Here is a 21,680-nt window from a genome sequence, read left to right as displayed (position 1 = left end):
CCAATTACAAACTATTGGCTGTTGCAAACACCATGATTACAAGTCCACGTTTCTTAATTTAAATATGGATGCCGCTGCCGGCCAAGAAAGACTAAAACGTTGAAATGGTACCAGCCTGTTCCACAACCAAATACAAGAGGCAAAGAAACAAAAATTGGGAGCCTCAAGTCAAGCAACCAAAACTTAAAGCAACTTTATGCAAGATTCCAAACAGACTGCTAGTTTTCCTTGAGAGCAACTGAGAGAAATGCTTACAAAATCTAATTAAGGGACGTTGAATGAGCACAAGTTTTGATTTCTGTGCAATTGACACCAATTTCTTCATTTCATCTATATTTATAATATATGGGGCTATTTTTTTTTCTTTACAACGAGAACCAAGAAAACGAGAATTAACCATTACAAGTTGAGGCAAGGGATACTTTTCAGACTAGCCAAAATATAGGCACCTACAACTGCAACAATAAGAATGGACTCGAACCCTCAACGCTACCTGATCCTTCCATGTAATCTTCCTCTTCCCTGCCCGGCTTGATCCATTCCCGACATTCCTACAAGCTGATAACTTCGTATCATTATGTAGCTCAGCACTACCACCTCTCATTGAACTAATCTTTAGCTCCTCTGTTCTCAACATGTCACCATTAGCCTTTCATCCTCCCTCTGCAATGAAGTTAAGTTACGCCATTAGCCCAAGACAGAAAGGAAATGCACGGTTTCAAAGCACTGTAGCTGATGACATTTGCTAAAAAAATACCGAGATTTCATTCAAGTCAAAAATTGGAGTATTATTTCGAACTGTGGTTTCCTTTCCTCTGTAAATCCTTTCCTTCTGGTTCAGGTCAGGGATTGGTGCTGTCTTTCGCAAAGCAGCCTCCTTTCCAATGTGAGTCATTTGCTTCTGGTTCAAGTCAAAAATTGGAGTGGAATTTCGCAAAGTGGCTTCCCTTTCAATGTAAAGCTTTCCCTTCTGGTTTAAATCAAAACGAGGAACTGGTGGTCTCAGAGCAGCATTATTTCTACTATAGCTCTTTTCCTTCTTTAAATTTTTGCTAGCAGGTACTAAGTTCTGTGGTTGCACAAAACTTCGCTCCATAGGGGCTTTCTTAGGCTTGTTTTGTGTCAAGTATTTGTATCGTCGTCTCAAAAACCTACAATTCACAAGATAAACACGACCCAAATTTCAACTTCAAAATCTGATTACAAGTCTATCCAAATCTAAAAGCATTTAAAGGCACGATAGTGTGTACTATACCTGACTTCAGCCATTAGGGTTATTTTTTTCTGTCTCATCATCTGTAATTTCCTTTTCTTCGCTTCTGTTTCCTGAGAAAGGATCAAAAGTATCAATCCATCTATCATTAACAGTTCTATGCTGAAACCCTTAGGTCTCAACATATGAAGTAACTAAAAGAGAAACAAAGGGATCCAAAAAGGTTTTTCTATTCAACATCAAAAGGAAAGGTAAGAAACCCATAAGATGGGAATTATCCTACCAGACATAAACAGGGGCAAAAGCATGTTCCCATAAACCACACTAATTATCAGTGTGAAAGCCAAAACGCATACAAGCACAGAAAAGATATAAAACCACAGACACCAAGAATTCATGAATTAAACCCAGGAACAGTTTCCGCATAATAAGTCAACTGATCTGTATGGAAGCTGATTAATGGCAAGAAGCATTCGAGATCATGAAAAGATCCCAAAATGTCACAAATCCACCCTCAGCGAGGCCTTATACAAGTATTTGGCTTCATTGAGAAGCCTACTTATCCTCTATAGCCAAACAGAGAGTATAAACCAAAGGAAAGAGAAGGTTTTAAGACTTCCCAATTTCTAGCTTAGGCAAGACAGATTTCACATAAACACTGGAACAAATCAAAGAATCAACGAAGTAAGTTCCTGTCTCTTGTTATTCTTGTTTTCCCCAGCAACCCAAAAAGCATATGAGCAAAACCCAACAAAGGAGATCTAACAAAACACCAGATCTAGAAACCCACAAAGAAAAAAGAAATTTTTGAAACCCCAGAAAAGATATTACCTTGTATAATTCCTCATAGTCCTGCATAAGACTCTGATGCTTGAACATGATCCTTGGATCTTCATACATGGTAGCATACGAAGGAGGAGGAGAGTCCGCAGCAGCAGCAGCCCCTTTCATCTTCTTCATGGTGTGATAGGAAAAAAACTAGTGCCCGAAACTGAAAACAAAGAGCTTTGTGTGTTTTATGGACAGGAGGAGAGTAATGGGAAGGAGAAAGAAGGGCAAGGGAGAGGAAATATAGGTAGGAAGAAGGCTAAGAGAGAATTTTAATGAGACGAAAGAAAGAGAGAGTGATGGACAAGATGAGATCGAGGAGGGTGATAAAGAAAGATGAGAGAGAGAGAGAGAGAGACGGGAAGGTTCTTGCTTTCCTGTTCTCTCTGTGAAACTCTGACCAAGACAAAGAAAACCCAAAGAAGCCCACATAATTCGGTGAGAAAAATGTTTTCTTTAGAGAGTTGAGACTTGAGACAGTGATGAAGATTGGATTTTTTAGGGGGGTTGCAGAAGGGTATTTCAGGCATACTGAATAATGGGTTTGTGAGGTAAGGTGGGTTTGGTTGGAGGACAGCATTTGAAGAAATCTACTACTACCACTACTAATCTTCCTATGATATCTTCTCTTCTACTACTACCTCTACTAATCTTCCTATGATATCTTCTCTTTTCTTTTTTTGTTTTTCTTCTAAACATAAATTTTGGTCCAGCTGGGCCATTGAAGAGAGAGAAAGAGAGAGAAAGAGAGAGAATTGGGTGGTGTGGACTCTTCATTGTTTTTGAGTATTGGGTGCGTGGAGTCTCCATGTCTCTTCTTTCTTATTTGGATGACTTGTGTTTTTTTAGCTTCTGTGTAGAGAGACAGTGAAAGGGTCCTTGCGAGTGTTTTCTTCTTTTTCTTCCCTCGCAGTGAGAGAGAGAGAGAGAGAAGGGTGTGTGCGCGCGCGCGCGAGAGAGAGGGTGAGATCGATGAGAATTGGTGGGGGTTGTGCTGAAAAGGCAAAGCGAAGAGATAAATGAGATGATGCTGTTTTTCTGATGTGCTGCTGCTGCTGTTGTTTCGTGTTGTTGCAGTTGTTGCTAGTACCTTATGTTTTGGCTTTGGATTGTGGCGATCCTCTCTCTCTCTCTTTCTCTTTCAATGTGAGAGATGCTTTTCATTTCCCCCATTATTAATATAACAAGCACCATGTCTCTTCCTAGCGCATTTACTTACATGCCCCTTGAAGGCTCCTCTGTTGTCGAGGATTCCCCCTCCCTCCCTCCCTCCCTCCCTTCTGTTTTTCTTCCCCCACAGCCTGCCAGAACCTTGCTGTCTTGAAAAGTAAAAGATGGAACAAAGCCCCAAATTTGTCTTCCAAGTCGATCTCTTTATCAATTCTGTAGCCCCCCAACATGAACTGTGTTATAAATGGGTTCCTGTGGCAATTCTGAAAAATCCTTTTCTTATTATCCAAATTTAATTCCAGCATAAATGAAATTGCTCATTTTGACCTCGGTTAGATTCAGTTTTTTGGATAAACTCGTATACTGCTCACCCACCCATTATCCCACCTGCCTAAGCCGACTACATTTGGCATGGAAAAACTTCATGGCCTTTGGTAATTTCCACCAGCTTGAGCCTCCATGGTTGAAATGATGCTGCACCATATTCCCACTTTCACACAAGTTTTTTTCTCTTGATTGAATCAACAATCATGTGATTTACCACCCAAAAACAAATGATGACCACATCCTTTTCTTTCCCATAAATGCGTACCCGTTAGAAGCTTGAACGCCACCCACCATAATGGAAGAGCAGGTAAACATGCAGAGGTCACGTGCCTTGCTGTAGATAGATTACATAGTTTTATTAGCAGGGGTGAAAAGAAAGCGAGAAAAGCTGCATCTGAGCTGTGGGTAGCTTAGCTCCCTCCCTTCTGTTACAATTTTGTCGGTGACCAGATAACCTTTTCTTTTCCAATAAAAAAAATTTCGATCCACGGAGAGATTTTTGACAGGGGGTGAGGTCCATCATCCATCGCTGTTGCCTTTTTCCTCTGTCTTTTCTATCGGCCCGTGTTCATTTAATTCCTCGGCGAGGTTGTTGAGTGAACTTCTATGTGACAGAGACATGTGAATATGATATATTTTACTTAATTGATTCAAAGGGCCTATGAATCAAAACACATTGAGGCTAATACTACTATTTTACTGTTGACATTTCCCATTTCCGAGCTCAAAAAAAAATAAATCTGAGGTGTGTTCATGGCGATGTTTGGCACCTTGTGATTCGTATCTCTATTTGGGAAGCCATAAGGAGGCTGTAATGGTTCTGAATTCCTCTCCTTTTCTTATCTTAGTGGAGGGAATTATGGAGAATAAATAAATTTGCTGGAATTGTGGATTGAGATTGAAAATATTGATTGGGAAAGAAGAAAATAGAAAGAAATGGAGTTCGTGACATGCACCTGCTAACCCGTCTTCATGTCTTCGCAGGTGCTTGTCTCCTTCGTTGCCTGTAATTTCTCCTTCGAGAGCTACTGACCACACCTCCATGGCAGAAATAATTACCCAGTTCTTGCTAGATCGTCACAGAACCAGTGACCCCATATTAGTGTCGGCTCGGAAGGAACAAAAGGTAGCCACACAGCATGATGGCAAATTATAAGCCAAAGCCACTAGATTGTCAAGTTGCCTGCCCAGAAAATGGGTTCTGCCTACTAGCTTGCACGACCCTCTTGTAAAAGCTGTGCCCAGCAATGAAGCACAGGTTACAAAAAGGGCAAGGTGCTAGCAAAGCAGCCGCTTCATGTCTTATCATGTGTCAGTGTCTGCGGGTTTTTTTCCTGGTAGATACAAGTTGTTCAGCATTGTTGAATACGGAAGTGTTTACTTGTGCTCTTTTTTAAAGTTGTATTTTTAGATTATTTTTAATTGAATTAATATTTATTGATGAATTTTTATAGTTTTAATATATTGATATTAAAAATAAAAAATATTATGAAATATTTTTTATTAAATTAATATACACTGTTATTTAAGATTTTTTGGAAACATATTAGTGATTTTAAGCTGAGAAGTTAAAATTATTTTTAATATTAAAATATTAATATAATTTAAATGTATTGAAAATTAATTTAAAAAAATCAAATTTAATTGAAACCTAACTCTAACAGAACCCAATCAAAAATTAGGATTGTGATATTTTTTTATTTAAAAATATGTTAAAAAACAGAACCCAATCAAAAACTAGGATTGTGATATTTTTTTTATTTAAAAATATTTTTCATTTAAAAATATGTTAAAATAATATTTTTTTATTTTAAAAAAATTATTTTTATATCAGTACATTGAAATAAATTTAAAAAATAAAAAATAATAATTTTTAACAAAAAATAAATAAATTTACGCCGTAGTCAGCTACTGATGATATCACCCATTATTTCACTGGGCTGGGTTATCCCAGCCTGGCTCAGGCCTTGACTCGTGTAATCTTGTTTGATAACTCAAGGCGAACCGGGCTCTCAGTGAATTGGTCAAATGGCAAAAGCATCCCCAAAAGCCTTTGCTTCTGCAGATTAACCTAGGCGTATCAGTCGGCCCATGAAGAGTCGGCTGCTGCATTAATCTACACCAATCTTGAACTGGAATAAAATGAAATATTGCTTCTATATAAAATAAAAGGAATTCAAAAGGACAGTACTAATGTATGGAAATTAAAAATTAATAATAATCCACACTTTTTTTCCCTTTTTTTGTAATTTGAAAATAAGAATACAGGGATATATGTGGTTGTGGCCTGTGCATAAAATTCTGACGTGGCCCATGGACCATAATTAATTAGTGGACCGGGTGTTGCTTTGTTTGGCTGACCGGCAATAAGATTTTAGGAAATAGGAAATAGTTTTTGTTTCTATTTTAGATTTTCTTATTTATTTTAAAGGAACTTTTTTTATATAAAATTTTAAAACAGCGCTCTATTACATGTAATTTTCTAAAATAGAAACAGGCTGCCTTTATTTTTAGAATGAAAAATTTAAAAACAATTATTTTGATATTTTAATTTTTTAAGAGAATTAAGAAATTGGAAAGCAAATGTTTTTAAGAATATAATTTTATTCCTAGTTAAAAACACGTTTTTGTTTTTTATTCTTGGTTCTCTGGAAAAAAAAATCACAAGCAAACGCAAACTTAATATTTTCATTCTCCCATCACTCCTTGATCACTAATTTTCACAGATTAATCGCTGAAGGCTGGTCTTTCAGTAAGACGTTCTATAAGATGATGTGGTTTCATGACAGAAACGCCTCTTGTTGAGAATAACTTTTATAGGTGCACTCCTTGACCACCACCTTTATTGCTAGTCTAGAACGTAATGTCTGAGAGTCAGAATAAAGAGATAAATGATTTAATTACCATGTTTCTCGGTGGATTTATTCTATTTATTTTACATGTGAAAACTTTCGCAAATAATAAAATTACATTTTATTATATATATATATATATATATTTAATATTATTATTTTACATGAAAAATATTTAACTGTAGCTTATTAATATTATTATTTCACATGAAAAATATTTAACTGTAGCTTATTTTTGCAAGCTACAGTTCTTAAATACGAACCAAAACTGATAGAATTTTTTTATAAAAACTTACATATAAAATAATGATGATTGTCGAAAATTGATAAAACATCTTGGATAATAAAGCTTAAAAGTTAATGATATGTGAATTTTAATATTTTTTTTAAGTTATTGATTTTTAAAAATTAATTACAACCTTTTTTCATGAAACATATATTTTCAAATTGCATGAAAGATATGGGGACGATCATTTAACTTATCTAAAATTGGATTTAAATTTATGATTGAAGGTTGAATAGTTTGGCGAACCTGATAGAAATTAGGTTTACAAGATCATTCAACTTATCTAAAACTAGATTTAAATTTGTGATTGAAGTTTGAATAGTTTGACGAACTCAATAGCAATCAGGTTTACAATATCTTTAAAATTACAAGCGAGAACATGTAAATAGATCATGGTGTATTGATTGTTAGTTTCTTAAAATCAAGTTCGAGCTAGGTAATTGTACTATAATAAGTTGACACGCAGACAACCTAACTTAGTGTTGAAATGACTCAATTTAAATTCAAGATGGCAGAATTTAGGAGATTGGACGAGGGAGGAATAGTTGTCAAACCTCGATAGTACAAGTGATCCACTATGTCACCCTTCTAGTTTGGGTAAAGATCCGTCTTTGCCACTGGAAAGTTTCAGAGAGTTGTAAAAAATTATTAGACTTTACTATTGAAAATTTTAGACAAAATCATCAACGAGCTAAGTTTATTGAAAAGTTTAAAAAAGTTTTAAAAAAATTATAGAACTTCTACTAACAATATGTAAATCATTCACAGGTTAATTATGTTAATAATATGAATTCAACTAATAGAATTACAAACAGTTTTCTATATTGATGACATACCATACTTCATGGTAAAATTATTAAAAAAATGAAGTTTGTATTTTTTTTGTTTAGAATTTTTTTATTTATAAATTTATTGATGATTATATCACTAAGGGAACAAAAATCATTAATAATAAGTTTTTTATGATCATTTTTTGTTCATAATTCCATAAATAATATTTTTCCAACATAATTAGCATTTGAATACGGACAAGATATTCTATCAATATTATAGAGGATTCTGGTCGTGATAAGAATTATTGCACCATACATGGTATAAAAAGCCACCCCTCCGTAGATGAAATAACTTAAATATATGCTTGGGTAAAACAAAACCAATTACATTATTTGAACCATTGTGCTGATTTGTAAAGGTATTTATAGCCTGAAGAGAGTTGATTTATTGATTAAAGATTTTTATTTTTATTTTTTACTTATTGTCAGAACTCAAGTTTATAAATAAAATTCTCACAAACTTGCTACATGGCTGGAGGTGGCCATTGGTTTCAAAATTGCTTCAATTTTTTAAGTAGTACGATTGAAAATGTTTTGTAAAAATATTTTTTAATATAATTATTAAAAAATTAATTTAAAATTATATATAAAGTAATTACTATATTTCCAAACATTTCATATTAAAATGTAAAGTGTTTTTTTTAAAATATTTTTCAATACAATTATTAAAAAATTAATTTAAAATTATATATAAAATAATTACTGCATTTCCAGACACTACCGAAAAATGCAGTTCGCTGGATCAACTTTTTATTAGACTCCTGGCTTATTGAACAATTACAGCGTGTCAAGCCACAACAATAAATAAGAATTATACCAGGACGGAAGGGGAATGGTAAGAATGACTTTACTGCAGTACCAGACAACTTTTGTCTTCGATTCAGTAATAAAATTACTTTTTTCGCTTTTCATTCAAATAACAAGTGGACTTACCTGATAGAGTATTAAATCAATCACAGTTATTACTTTAATTTATTTTTTTATTTTTTTATATAATTTTTATTTATTTTATTTGTTGATTTTAATTTTTCATATATTTTTTATTTGATATTTATTTTTAAATTTTTTATTAACTCTTTTATACAAATTATATTGGTTTTTTAATCTCTTTTTTCAATACAAGTTTATGATGTGTGTGTGTTTTTTTTTTATCTTATCCTCATTATTTTTTTTATGTTTAAGTGTTTTTTTTAATTTAACTTTTCAGTAGAAAAAATTTAGTTGTCTTTAATTTATTTTTTATTTTGATTTCAATCCTTATTATTATTTTTTTATTTTAAATCTTTTTATAGTATTATTTTTTTCCCATTATGTTTTTCAACATTTATTGACTCAATGTTTTTAATCCAATTTCATGCTCCTATTTTTTTCTAAGGTATTGTGATTTAAAAAAAAAATCAAATACTATTATTGTCCTTTTTTACCATCCAATTAAAATAAAACAAAATTATTAATCTCAATTACTATTATATATCAAATCATTAATTTCTGTTATTTTTTTAAAATACATTCTCATCACTTCAACATTATTGGTTAAAATTATAGTTAAAATTGAGATTGAATAAAAAATAATTTAATGTGTTTAGTTAAAAAATTATTTTTCAAATCAAGGTTATATATATATATTGATGATTTTTAATTTAAATATTATAGAATTAATTATTGCTATCACATCATAAAATAAACAATACTTGTATCAAATATTTGTTATTGTTCCATTAAATTATTTATAATTTCATTATATATGAAATTCATTTAATAAGAACTATAATTTTTTAGTTTTTTAAACGCACAACAATATCAAATAAAATATTATCGAGAATAAATATAAGATTGCGATCAAATTTTGTAAATGTTATTTATTAAATGATTTGTTTTCTAATTTTTTAAATATAATACAATAAAAAATAATAATTTTTTTTTTAAATATAATACAATAAAAAATAAAAAAATAAATTAAATCAAATTTAATTTAATATATTTAATTTTAGGTTAAACGATCTAGTAAAAATAATGATGAAAACAATAAAAAGTGACTCCATTAAATATTTAATGAAGAGTGAAACTCTCTAATGAGAATAAAAAGTGACTCCATTATTTAATGAAGAGTGAAACTCTCTAATGTCTGCATGTTTACGAAAAGCAGTTAATAGCTGCTTTATGCGAAGCCATAGTTTAAATAAATTACGTAGGAATTTTATGTGAACAGTAAAATATATTTTAATTTATATTCGTACCAATCCTTCACACAGCTAAACAGGACGGGCCCCGACGCCTCGTGCTCCAGGGCCCAGACAGATTGGATTATATTCGTACCAATCGATGTCAAGCATGACAAGGGGATAATCCAAAGAGGTAAAAAAAAAAGAAACTGTACTATTTGTGGTTACTTTTTTATCTTTAATTTTTTTAAATTAAATGAAAATCATTGGTATATAAATATTTACAAGAAACAGCTACAAACTAAACAGGTCCTGTTTCCAAAAATTCTAAATATAAAAAATAACCATAAATAACATAAAAAAATCTTTCAAATTTGGAGTTTTTTAAAAAGAGTTTTGATTTTTTTTTTTTTTTTTTGTGGCTGGAGCTCTCTCGACCTAAAACATGGTCAACAAATACACACCCACTGATCTAGCCCGTCCGATGGAGCTACCTCGGAAAATAAAATTTTCTTTTTAAATTCAAAGCCATCGCAAATACCACGTGGTGTCTTTAAGGCCAAAGGACAAGAATCTGATATCAGACATTTACTTTCTCGTGAAGTTTCAATGCAGTATTCACGGATCTTATCTGGCAGGCAATCTTTCATTTATCACGTTGCAAAGAGCGCCGCCACGCAATGAACACCCAGCCATTTATTTATTTATCCACGCCATGAACACCCAGCCATTTATTTATTTATCATAAAAGTAATCACAATTTTTTAATATTTATTTTAAAACACATATTAAATTGATCTTACCGTGTATATAAATAAAAATTAAAAATATTGAAAAAACAAGAAAAATATGAAGAAAAACTTTCAACTGAATATTCTTAATCACAATTAACTACATAAGGTGGACCAGTTATGAATCTTTTTCTTAAAACAATAAAGAAATTGTATTTTAATTTAATTTATTTAAGATATACATTGAACATGATTTTATAATATATAAAATCAAAAAAATTATCTAAGTTGCTAGGCACTTGTTTATAATATGTAAAATAAAAAATATCAATATTTTAAATATTTTTTCTTAAGACAAAAACTCAGAATTTGAAGAAAAAAAATGCTTGATATCATTTATGGTTACTTTTTTATTTTACATTTTGCTGGGAACATAATCTGGAATGTTGCCATTTCTTTTAAATACTTAAACTATAATTTTAATTAAAACTGTGTTTGGTATTAAAAAAACTGAATTTTATACTGCATTATTTATTAAAAATTTGAGTTTAAAATGTAGATTTTATTCAGCAGTTTTTATATATATTTTTAATTGAATTTTGTAAATATTTTTTACCCATCCTTTTTACTATTTATAAAAAAAATAAAATACTATATTTATATTTTTTTTTACTACATATAAATTTCAACTACAATTCTTACTAAATACATATCTAAATTCAATTAATTATAATAAAATATACTTTTTTTAAACCAAAAACCACAAAAATTACAACAAAAACAACCGCAGCCTAAAAATCTCACAGCTGATAACGGTTGTGTACGTCTCGTGCCTTTAAGGCCTACGTAGTTTCTTTAAGGCCAGAGACCAAGTCTCGGACTCTCTGCGACGGATGCTTTGATTTGTCTGACGACGTCGTTTTTCCTCGTCGTGTATTGATGCGCTCAGGAGGTATCTTAACTGGCACATTTACGACCAGGCAATGTTCATGTTTGAATGTTGAAACACAATTTAATGCTCCCTGAAAAAATAATTAAACACACATATTAAATTCATCTGATCACATCACATGTATAGATAAAAATATTTATATTTATATTAATTTAAAAATATATAATAAAAAGAGAAAATGTTTTCAACTAATTGCTTTGAATCACAATTATTACTTGACATGGATTTATTATAATTTTTCTTCTTAAATCAATTGCAAACATAAACTTTAATTTAAAAGTATATATAATTTTTTTTATAAGACAAAGAATTTTGAAAAATCATCTGGCATGCTATATTAACTTATATCCAGATCTTTTAAGTTGTTCAAAAAAACTTATAATAATACAGAAGTTTATTTGAGTATTATTTTTTAATTAAAACCCCATTCTTAATAAAATTATAAAATCCAATGATACAAGAGCATTTCTTTAAAAGTAATTGAGAATGAGGGATGAGGGACTTTTCAAGGGATGGCAAAAATAATCCCGTGGATGGCGAAAGTGGGGGTAAATTTCAGCCTCCTTGCAAAGGAGATTTAATCCCTTAATTCTTTCAATTTATTCTCATTATTCCTCTTTATCTTTCATTTAAAAATAAAAATGATTTTTTTATTTTTATCTGTTCATTACTGATGTTTTAAATATTTTTCTCCTTTTTCATTAATAATTTACCCTTTATTTTATAAACACGTTAAACATGACTAAAATTTAATTTTTTATATTTTTAAAAGTTAATACTGTAATGATTATTAATGTAATAAATATTAACTATTTGATTCACAGTTATTTTTTTATTTGATATAAAAAATATATTACCATTACCTACATGTTAATTATTTTATGTTACAAAAACATTATTTGAGTTGCAAAGTTGCAACTAGGGTAGTGAAGTAGACTTGTTAACATTTTTTTATATTTTTTATATAAATATTTTTTAATTAAATATTTACATAAACTTTTTAATTTAGATTTAGATTTTAAAAAAATACATTTAAAAAGCTTACATGTTAATTTCTATATAAAAAAAGGAGTTATTCGACACACAATGAAAAAAAACCTAGCAGTAATTTGGCTTGTACTTGTATATTAGTCGTTGAAAAGGGCGTAGCTGCCATTTTTCACCGCAATCTTCTCTCCATTTCTGTTCGATTCCCTCCTCCCATACTTCTTCATCGGGTCTCTTTAGCGAGGTGAGTGATCCCTGTTCTGCCCGGCCTTGATCTTGCATCTTAACAGGTAGCTGTGTTTGCATTGCTTGTTCATCAATAAAAACTGAGCACGTGCCGATGTTAATTTGGGCAAAAGTGAAGTTGAATTTTTTATCTCGTTCAAAGTCCTTTTTTTTCTGTTTTTGCAGAGCTTTACATAAGTATACTCTTTGATACTAGCCTTTGAGATAATCTGGACAAGGCTAATCCATTTTGTTTAACAGGGAGAATGAACTATCATGAAGAAAAAGAACAATTAATTATATTGCAATTTCTAATAACAATAATAATATCGGGCTTGGATCAACCAACGCAAATCTTTTAAGTTATTACAGTTTATATATGATCATTGCAGGTGTGGAAAAGATGAAAGTAGATGTGAAACAGTCAATTATGGTTCGCCCTTCTAGAGACACTCCCAAGAGGAGCCTATGGAGCTCAAATCTGGACCTCCTGGTACCAATGTTTCATGTCCAAACTGTCTACTTCTACAAGCCAAATGGTTCTTCCAGATTTTTCGAAACCCAAGTGCTTACGGATGCTCTCAGTGATGTTCTTGTGCCCTTCTACCCTGCAGCAGGGAGAATGAGAAAGCACGAATCTGGCAGAATTGAGATTAACTGTAATGGAGAAGGAGTTTTGTTTGTTGAAGCTGAAACAAGTTGTTTTGCAGATGATTTGGGTGACTTCACTGATAGCTCGAAGCTGCTGCCCCTTGTTCCGGAGGTCGACTATGCGGGCGGGATCTCTTCTTTTCCACTAGTGGTGCTACAGGTACCTTCACCTTTCGAGCCGCCGTTTCGAAACTTGTTCTAAACATTTTTTTTTTATTGAAATTATTATTGATTTATCTTTTAGATTTTTTTTCAGCTTTTGTTATTAAAATTGACTTTAAAAAAAATTAATATATTTTTAAAAAACTATTAATTATTACATTTCTAAAACCTGTTAATGTGTTATGAGTTAATCATAATCTTGCCTTTTCGTCAAAATAATCAATAATCTTAGGGACCTAAATATATTTACATCTTTAAAACATATTAAGGACTAAAAAATAACTATTATTACATTTCTAAATCATGTTTATATATTTTTAAGAAAAATATATTTAAAAAAAAAATAATAACAAAAACATAATCAATATATATTCCATTGAAGGCATATTCGGATGCTTCAATGATTCGTTTTCTTAAGATATGAAATGTTTGGAAAACATTTGGAAATGTACTTGAAATTGTATTTTAATTTTTTTTTTAATTTTTCTATTTTTAATTTTTAATTTTTAAATTATTTTAATACGTTGTTATTAACAATAAATTTAAAATAAAAAATATTATTTTAATATATTTTTAAATAAAAAACATTTTTAACGACAATATCTACTCCTCAATGCCATGTAAATATCCATGTAAAGATGTGTGCACTTTGAATGTGTTTCACGTTATATTCTCTGTGCACTTTGTACTTTGAATGTTTATCACGTTGAATGTGTTTCACGTTATATTCTGTGTGCTGTTTGTACATTGAACGTGTTTCTCGTTATATTTTGAAAGTGTTTTGAAAAAAAATTATTTTTTTTATTTTTTATTTTAAATTAATATTTTTATGATTTTAGATTATTTTAATATATTAATATTAAAAATAATTTTTAAAAAATAAAAAAATATTATTTTAATTTATTTTAAAATAAAAAATATTTTTAAAAACAACGAAAAAAGCCACGTTTCTCAACACGATTTTTATTACCAGCACCGAACTCCCAGAATTAATATTCAGACGCTTCTCCCAAATTCATTCCCACTTGCGTGCCGAGACCAGATACCGAAGATGACGTGGACATGTGATAACGGTGATTGAAAATCTCAGTACTGCACGGATGCTATCTTTCGTTTTCTATCCTTCTCGGTCCCATCACCTATAGTGAATACACCGACGCCACCAACCACTTTTCTCGTTACTGAGATCCCCCACTCTGTTAAATTAATGAAAATAATATTATTTTATTTTTTAAAAAAGCTAAATTAATTTTTTTAAAAAATATTAGATTTTAATTCATTTAAAATTAAAAATAATTAAAAATTAATATAAATTATTTATCTAAGATTTTATTTAATAATTTAAAATTAAATTAACTTTTAACATGATATTAAAACTTAAAAATTAAGTAGTTATAAATTTGAATTTCATTATTTTTATTTATTTCAAGTAGTTATAAATTTGAATTTCATTTTTTTTATTTATTTGATAAAAATTAAATGTAAAATAATATAAATTTATACAAATTTTAAATTTTTTTTTATTTTATAAAATATATTAAAAATAATATAAATTATATTCTAAATTTTTATATAATAATTTAAAATTTTGAATTAAATTAATTTTTGTGATAGGTGTTAACTGTCATCTATTTTTATCTTAAAACCTTGATTTGGCTTCCTGTATCAACTCACCGAATTAGCGAAGAAGAGTTTACTATCAGTGATCTGTTTCCTATTTTCTTTTATTAACAATAGTAACAACAGCAAGTAATGAAGCCTTGTCCCTTGTTGATAACTTGGGTTTTTTTTGGTCTTTGTTTGTGCGACTGCAGGTGACCCGGTTCAAATGTGGAGCCGTCTCTCTTGGAGTTGGCTTGCATCATATCTTAGCAGATGGGACTTCTGCTCTCCATTTTATCAACTCGTGGTCTGACGTAGCACGTGGCCTGCCCGTTAGCACTCCACCATTCATCGACAGAACCCTTCTTCGTGCTCGTGACCCACCACATCCTACCTTCCATCACAGTGAATATGACCCTCCTCCTACCATGAACACTCCTCCCCGATCGCAACCCAAAACCACCTGCACTAAGATTCTCAAGATCACACCGGAACAACTTGGCAGCTTGAAAGCCAAGGTCAGAACAGAAGATGGTGCAGCCAGGCATAGCACGTATGAAACCATCACTGCACATATTTGGCGTTCCATGTGTAAGGCACGCGGACTCTCTGATGATCAAGCAAGCAAGTTATATATCTCAACAGATGGAAGGTCTAGATTGAACCCTCAATTGCCACCTGGTTACTTAGGTAATGTTCTTTTTACAACTACGGTGATGGGTTTATCCGGTGAAATACAGTCAAAACCATTAGTCCGCACAATGGAGAGGATCCATGAAGCACTGGGGAGGATGGATGACGAGTACCTGAGATCAGCCCTAGATTATATCGAAGCTCAGCCAGATCTCAATGCTCTCAAGAGAGGGCCTCACACATATGCAAGCCCGAATCTCAATATTGTGAGCTGGATCAGGTTGCCTGTACACGATGCAGATTTTGGGTGGGGAAGACCCGTTTTCATGGGGCCAGCCAGAGTCTTCTGTGAAGGAAATGCATATATACTAAGGAGTCCGGTCAATGATGGGAGCTTATCCCTGTTTATTTGCTTAGAGGCGCAACACATGCCACTCTTTGAAAAGTGCCTGTACGATTTCTAGGCGATAGAATCCATGGTCCCCCGTGCACTATGCACGTTATAGCAATTCTAGAATTTTTAGGTGAGCTTTTGTCTCTCTCTCTCTCTCGCCTTCTTCTTCTTCTTTTTTCTATGTGTGGCTTTTGGATGTTTTGTATTGGTATTGAATATTTGGTTGTAAGATGGTGCAAATTCTGTTGGCAACAAAGGTGAGACTTGTCTCTTTGGATGTTATAATTTAATGGGAATAACTTTTGCATCTTATTATTCTAAGAAGTACATTTATTATTGTCAGAAAGCTATAATAGATGCATCTTAACAAAAATAATATAATTTATGTGCTATTAATATTTATTATTGTGAGAAAGCTACAATAATAGTTGCATCTTGACAAAAATAATATAATTTATGTGCTATTATTTATAACTTTTTATCTGTTATGAATTGTTTATAAATAAAGATATTATTTGAGAGCAAAATAAAAAAATATGTAGAGCCAAAGATATGAGAAATATACGAGAGAGTAAGTTGCCAAGAGCAGCAAGCAATGACTACCATTACAACACTGTAAAGAGAGAAAAGAATGAGGTTAAGAGTTGTAAAAGAGTAGATGATTTATCCTCCTCTATTATTATAAATCTTGTTCTTTCCATATAAGAATTGGCTTCTCTTGTGGATGTAGGTGATTTTTTGAATCATGTTAAATATTGTGTCAATATGTGTAGCCTCTAATGGGTAATTATCAGTATATCACCGGTCCCGAACCCCCAACAATGGGTATCAGAGCATTTGGTTTAAAGTGGTGTAAGATTGTTACTAAAAAATAAAAGTTGTCAAAATTATGTTTTGACTATATTACTATGTAGAAGAGGAAGATACGAGCACACTGGTGAAAACAGCGTTAAAATCGAATGTCGTACATGGTCGCGTGAGCTCTCATGCATCGACGAGGTGGTTGCCCACGTGCACAGACGCGCCTTATGCGTGTCATGTGTTTTCTTCTCTTAGATGTGCTAATCCCACCCGAATACCAGATGACCCGACTAACATGGCTGACTCGGATATAGGATGACGTCAGCATGCACAATTGACTTGCCATGTCAGCGACCAGTCAGCTAACACACCAATACAATGGGCCCACTTGCCATATCATCAACCATAAGTCGAGCCGAGTTGAGTTGGAGCCGAGCTGTGAGCTGACAAATATGATCCAATATAGCGAATTCTACGTGCAACCGGATCTGAGATTGAAGCTAGGCCGTTCATCAGACCAGAATTGTTTTGATCAAATCTTAGCCGTTTGAAATGCGATTTGAAAGATTTCAAACTTTTTTTAGCTAATTTGATCGTTCTGGATGTAATGACACTGTCTGATTATTGAGATTTGGAACAAAAGTGGTAGTGGTGATTTATTGAAGTGAATTATTGAAAGAGATTGCCCGATCAGGAGGCATTTGAAGGTCATCATGGTGGTTAATGGAGATGAAGAAGAAGAAATCGCATATGTTTGCCCAATTACATGTGATAAACTACTAAATGAAAATTTTTAATTACCTTGAGGGATGGTAAAATTGGGGCACTCTGGACATTCGATTATATGGACGATTTGAGGTGGAGAGTGAAAATTGATAAAGACCAATCTTCACGAATCTAAGCAGTGGTAATCTCGCCAGATATTGAGAAATCATGTATAAAACCAAGATATTCTAGATCACATACAAAGAAAAGTCGTGAAAAAGCTAACAAATAGTTGCATATATGAAAAGACAGTACCATGAATAAATATAGCCTAAGAAGTTCTAGCTAGGAGATTAGGTTTTAAGCGGGATCAGTGTAACCCTTTCAATCTTTCCCGAGAACTTGCTTAGTTAAAGGATTGTCCATACGGTATTATTTTCATATATGTAACAGTTTGTAATGAAATTATTAAAGACTAGGAGGATGACAGCACACCGGAATAGTTATGTTCTGTATGATCAAGTATTTGATTGAGTGGTGATTTCTCCAAAGAAGTTAGACTCGATGACTGCGATTTCTCGAGGGGAGAACTGTTAAAGACCCTAATAATGGAAGAAAAACACAGTAAGGGAATAAAGATGGGTACCCTATTTTTACTTGGATAGATGTTGTAAAAGGATGAGCTGCTGTCAAACATAAAAGCAAGGAATAAAGAAAAATCTCGTGAACTGAAATTGCATGAAGGCACATGAAGATTGTGCAGGAGTACCCGGAGGATCTAACGAGGTACTGTAATGAGATAACAAATGCAAGGAGAAGAAGAATTCCTAGATGAAGCTTAAAGTAGAGACTGTGTGAAGGATATACAACAAAAGTCTCTTGTGCTCTTGATAAAGGCAACAAGCGAAGACCTTTCCAATGCATGCAAGGACGGAAAGATGAGTTGTTGTAGAAGCACCTAACTGAGGGGGTGCAAATGCCCAGTGATAAAAGAAGATCGCCTATGATGAAAGGCGAAGACACCAAGGAGAGTTGGTTTACGTGGGGCTGTTGAGTGCGATGATGAATGGCCTAGAAGCTCAAAACATAGAAATCAAGATAAAGGATTGTGAGAAGCATACTGCAACTCTCTCTTTCTATGTACTCAGTGACAATAATCTCTTTTAAGTCCACATGGTGGTAAAAATTCTTGAAGCCACTTTGAAGCGTCCTAGCTAAAGAAGGATGCGACTGCCTATGAAAGGCAAAGGCACCTTGGAGAGAAGGTGTGCAAGTCATGATATAAGCCCAAGTTCAGACCGCCTCATGACGGGCAAAGTCACCTTAGGGGAAGGTATGCAAGCCAGAATAAGAGCCCAAGATCAGACCATTCAATGATAACGGGCGAAGACACCTTAGAAAGAAGGTGTTATAGCTATAAGATGAGACCAAGATCAGACTGTCGCATGACGACGAGCGAAGACACCTCAGGAGAAGGTGTGAGGGCTATGATAAGAGCTCAATTACAGTACAACCCCAAAGCTAATGTGATGGCTAGACATGAGTGGACATGTGTATGCATAACTAATAGAGTGGCTATGATGATTATGAGTACAAATACCAGATTGACTTTTATAGATATTGCCCTCATACTAAAGATCAATGAGCTAAAAGACATTTGTCTTGAATAATAAGTGGGTGACTTGTGGAGCATTATGACGCGATTGCTAGTAGGAATAGAGGGCATGCGCAAGTTCTTGGAATAAGTTGACTCTTGTCAAGGTGGTGAGCTCAATAATGATATTGTAATACTTAGAATATAGAGACAGATATGGATCATTTTTTAATGGGTTGCCCCCACGGTTAAAGGTGGAAAGCTACCTTGACTTTTGAAACTGAGAGCGGGAGACTCATGGAAAAATAAGGCGTGATTCTTAGGGTGGCATAAAGGGCATACATAACTCCAAGATGAGTAGACTCTTAAAAGAATGGTGAGCTCATGATCACATTTAAATACTCAATGATTGTCACATTTGGAAATAATGACTGTCACATTTGGAAATAGAAATTTTCATTTGAAGGGGTGTTGTAAGCCTTGGTCTGAGGCTTAAAAAATCATTCCAGACTGAGTATGATTGATATGCTCGGAGGGGAATATCATGTTCTAAAGACAAGCGTTAACACTTTTTAGATGTGATGTGAGAGACCATCTGGTTGAAGTGATCCTTTGGTGTGAGCAATGATGTTCTTTGGTAACTCTAGTGATTGAAAGGTTTGGCAAATACCTATAAACTTGGCCAAAGATACTATCGAAATGGTAAGCTTGGAAGAGCTGCAAAATGTAAGCTTGTGCTGAAGAAGTAAAAAGACAATTGCCCATATAAATATCAAAGGAGGTGATTGTTGGGATGTTGCCATTTAATGGACAACAACTTTTGCAGCCTACCCTAGGAAGTAGGGTTGCTGTTGTCAAAAGGCTACAATAATAGTTTTACCAACCATTGACAAAAATGGTGCACCTATGTGCTGCCACCATTTATGCCATGAATTATGACCTTTTATCTACTATGAATTGCTTATAAATAGAGGTATTATTTGATAGTAAAATGAGAGAGTGTATAGAGCCAAAAATATGAGAAATATAGGAGAGAGTTGGTTGCCAAGAGCAGTAAGCAATGGCTGCCATTGCAACACTGTAAAAAGAGAAAAGAGTGAGGTTGAGAGTTGCAAAAGAGTGAATGATTCCTACTCTTCTATTGTTGTAAATCTTGTTCTCTCCCTATATAAGAATTGGCTTCTAGCGTGGATGTAAATGATTTACCAAAACACGTTAAATATTATGTCAGCATGTGTAGCCTTCAATAGATAATTATCAATATATCACCGGCCCGAAACCCCCAATAATGTCATGTTATTGCAAACCCTATTTTTTTTTAACATACAAATTAATACATGTTTAAAATAATAATGCCAAAATATAGAATGCATGAATTGTGATAGTCATCTCATGAAAAAAGATGAAAAAGAAATTATTATTATTATTATTTTGTTTAAGTGGTAAAGATCTCCTTCTTTACTATTACTATTAAGAGAAACTTTCAATACAAAAATTGTTAGTAATTAATCTAGGTTGATTCTATTAATTTTTTTAGTTTTTTTATTGATTTTTCAATTTTAATTACATTATTTAATATTATATTTTTTACAGATCAAGCTTCATAATTTTTTTTATCGAGCTATCTCAATCTTATGATCTAAATTATAGATTTGACAAGTTAACTTGGGTTATTTTTTTAAAATGTTTTTTTTATTTCATCTTTCAACACTAGATGTATTGGAAATTGAGCCTTATAATTTGTTTTAATTTGCTTTTTCGAAGGCTATAATGATCTTATGACTCGACATGTAGATTAACAAGTTAACTCAGGTTGATCTGAATCGTTCTGATATGTTGACGACTAAATATTTATAAAAAAATATATCATTTTAAATATTTATTTTGAGTTAAACTATAAAAATACCAGTCATCTAAGTTGTTTTGAATTCATAAAGTTGATCGAATCATATCAAATCAATCCCCGTATAATTTAGAAAATGTTTTTTGCTAGACAAAATATAAGAATCACCTAGATAATTTTTATATTAAAAAAATTGATCCAATACAAGCCAATATTCTATTTATAGACTATATACTTCATATTAAAATTTTGTTTATATATATATATAACTTGCAATCATATAAAAGATAACATGAACTTTTATTATGTTCTTATTATATTGCATGATTATACACTAAACAACTATGCTCACTTGTCTAATTATCTCATGATTTTTGGACAATAAACTTAAGACTTTCTTTCTATTAGTCTTTTTTTTAGTTTATAAACCCTTGTTATAACTTGATTATTAGTTAAAAAATATTAAAGTATTTGAATTATAATTTAAATTTTATCTTATTGTTTATTTTTAAGCTTTTTAACTAGATGCATATAACATGTTCTTATGAACAAAACTATAGAAACTTGTTTTGTCTACTGACAAGATGAAAAGATTAATGTCTTCTCCCAAGTGCAGGAGTGTCGAAGTAATAAATAACCCGGCAAGACCGGGGTCGAACCACAAGGAGGTTAATTGTACAAATTATAAATGAAAATAGTATAACAACAATAATAATAACAACAACAACA

The 21,680-nt window shown here is 32.1% G+C and overlaps 2 protein-coding genes and 1 long non-coding RNA gene across 7 annotated transcripts in view; 2 read left to right on the top strand and 1 right to left on the bottom strand.

The window, feature by feature from the left end:
* Window positions 1–178: 178 nt before the first annotated feature.
* Window positions 179–3,169, bottom strand: LOC105121195 (uncharacterized). The gene is made up of 5 exons (XM_011019746.1): window positions 2,706–3,169; window positions 2,045–2,664; window positions 1,256–1,326; window positions 758–1,151; window positions 179–663 (listed from the first exon to the last, which is right to left on the bottom strand). The coding sequence occupies exons 2-5, from the start codon at window positions 2,171–2,173 to the stop codon at window positions 631–633; spliced, it is 627 nt and encodes a 208-aa protein (XP_011018048.1). The 5' UTR covers window positions 2,174–2,664; window positions 2,706–3,169; the 3' UTR covers window positions 179–630.
* A 9,310-nt stretch (window positions 3,170–12,479) lies between these two features.
* Window positions 12,480–16,224, top strand: LOC105121192 (shikimate O-hydroxycinnamoyltransferase-like). Of its 5 annotated transcripts, none has more exons than XR_841508.1 (4): window positions 12,515–12,585; window positions 12,939–13,377; window positions 15,194–16,143; window positions 16,182–16,224. XR_841508.1 is itself a non-coding variant. In XM_011019744.1 (4 exons), the coding sequence occupies exons 3-4, from the start codon at window positions 12,970–12,972 to the stop codon at window positions 16,076–16,078; spliced, it is 1,293 nt and encodes a 430-aa protein (XP_011018046.1). In that variant the 5' UTR covers window positions 12,524–12,585; window positions 12,753–12,790; window positions 12,948–12,969; the 3' UTR covers window positions 16,079–16,174. The 5 variants fall into 5 exon arrangements, 4 of the variants coding, with proteins under 4 accessions (XP_011018045.1, XP_011018047.1, XP_011018044.1 ...); XM_011019744.1 differs by lacking the exon at window positions 16,182–16,224 and adding an exon at window positions 12,753–12,790 and having other exon boundaries at window positions 12,524–12,585; window positions 12,948–13,377; window positions 15,194–16,174; XM_011019743.1 differs by lacking the exon at window positions 16,182–16,224 and having other exon boundaries at window positions 12,480–12,585; window positions 12,959–13,377; window positions 15,194–16,174.
* Window positions 16,225–16,875: 651 nt separating this feature from the next.
* Window positions 16,876–21,680, top strand: part of LOC105121191 (uncharacterized) — a 10,018-nt gene continuing 5,213 nt past the window's right edge. Inside the window, exons 1-2 of the long non-coding RNA XR_841506.1 lie at window positions 16,876–16,956; window positions 19,419–19,420. This is a non-coding gene — a long non-coding RNA (uncharacterized LOC105121191). The remainder of the gene's footprint in view (window positions 16,957–19,418; window positions 19,421–21,680) is intronic.

Source organism: Populus euphratica, unplaced genomic scaffold (genome assembly GCF_000495115.2).
Source record: "Populus euphratica unplaced genomic scaffold, PopEup_1.0 scaffold31.1, whole genome shotgun sequence".
Taxonomy (NCBI): domain Eukaryota; kingdom Viridiplantae; phylum Streptophyta; class Magnoliopsida; order Malpighiales; family Salicaceae; genus Populus; species Populus euphratica.
This window is presented reverse-complemented; position numbering and strand designations above follow the sequence as displayed.

Bases quoted from the DNA above. Each gene is read 5' to 3' on its own strand.
- LOC105121195 (XM_011019746.1), bottom strand. From the start codon at position 2,173: ATGAAGAAGATGAAAGGGGCTGCTGCTGCTGCGGACTCTCCTCCTCCT. The intron at 1,327-2,044 runs GTAATATCTTTT...ATCCTTTCTCAG, and splicing joins ACTATGAGGAATTATACAAG to GAAACAGAAGCGAAGAAAAG. The intron at 664-757 runs GTATTTTTTTAG...ACTTCATTGCAG, and splicing joins TTGACTTGAATGAAATCTCG to AGGGAGGATGAAAGGCTAAT.
- LOC105121192 (XM_011019742.1), top strand. From the start codon at position 12,946: ATGATCATTGCAGGTGTGGAAAAGATGAAAGTAGATGTGAAACAGTCA. The intron at 13,378-15,193 runs GTACCTTCACCT...GTGCGACTGCAG, and splicing joins TTCCACTAGTGGTGCTACAG to GTGACCCGGTTCAAATGTGG.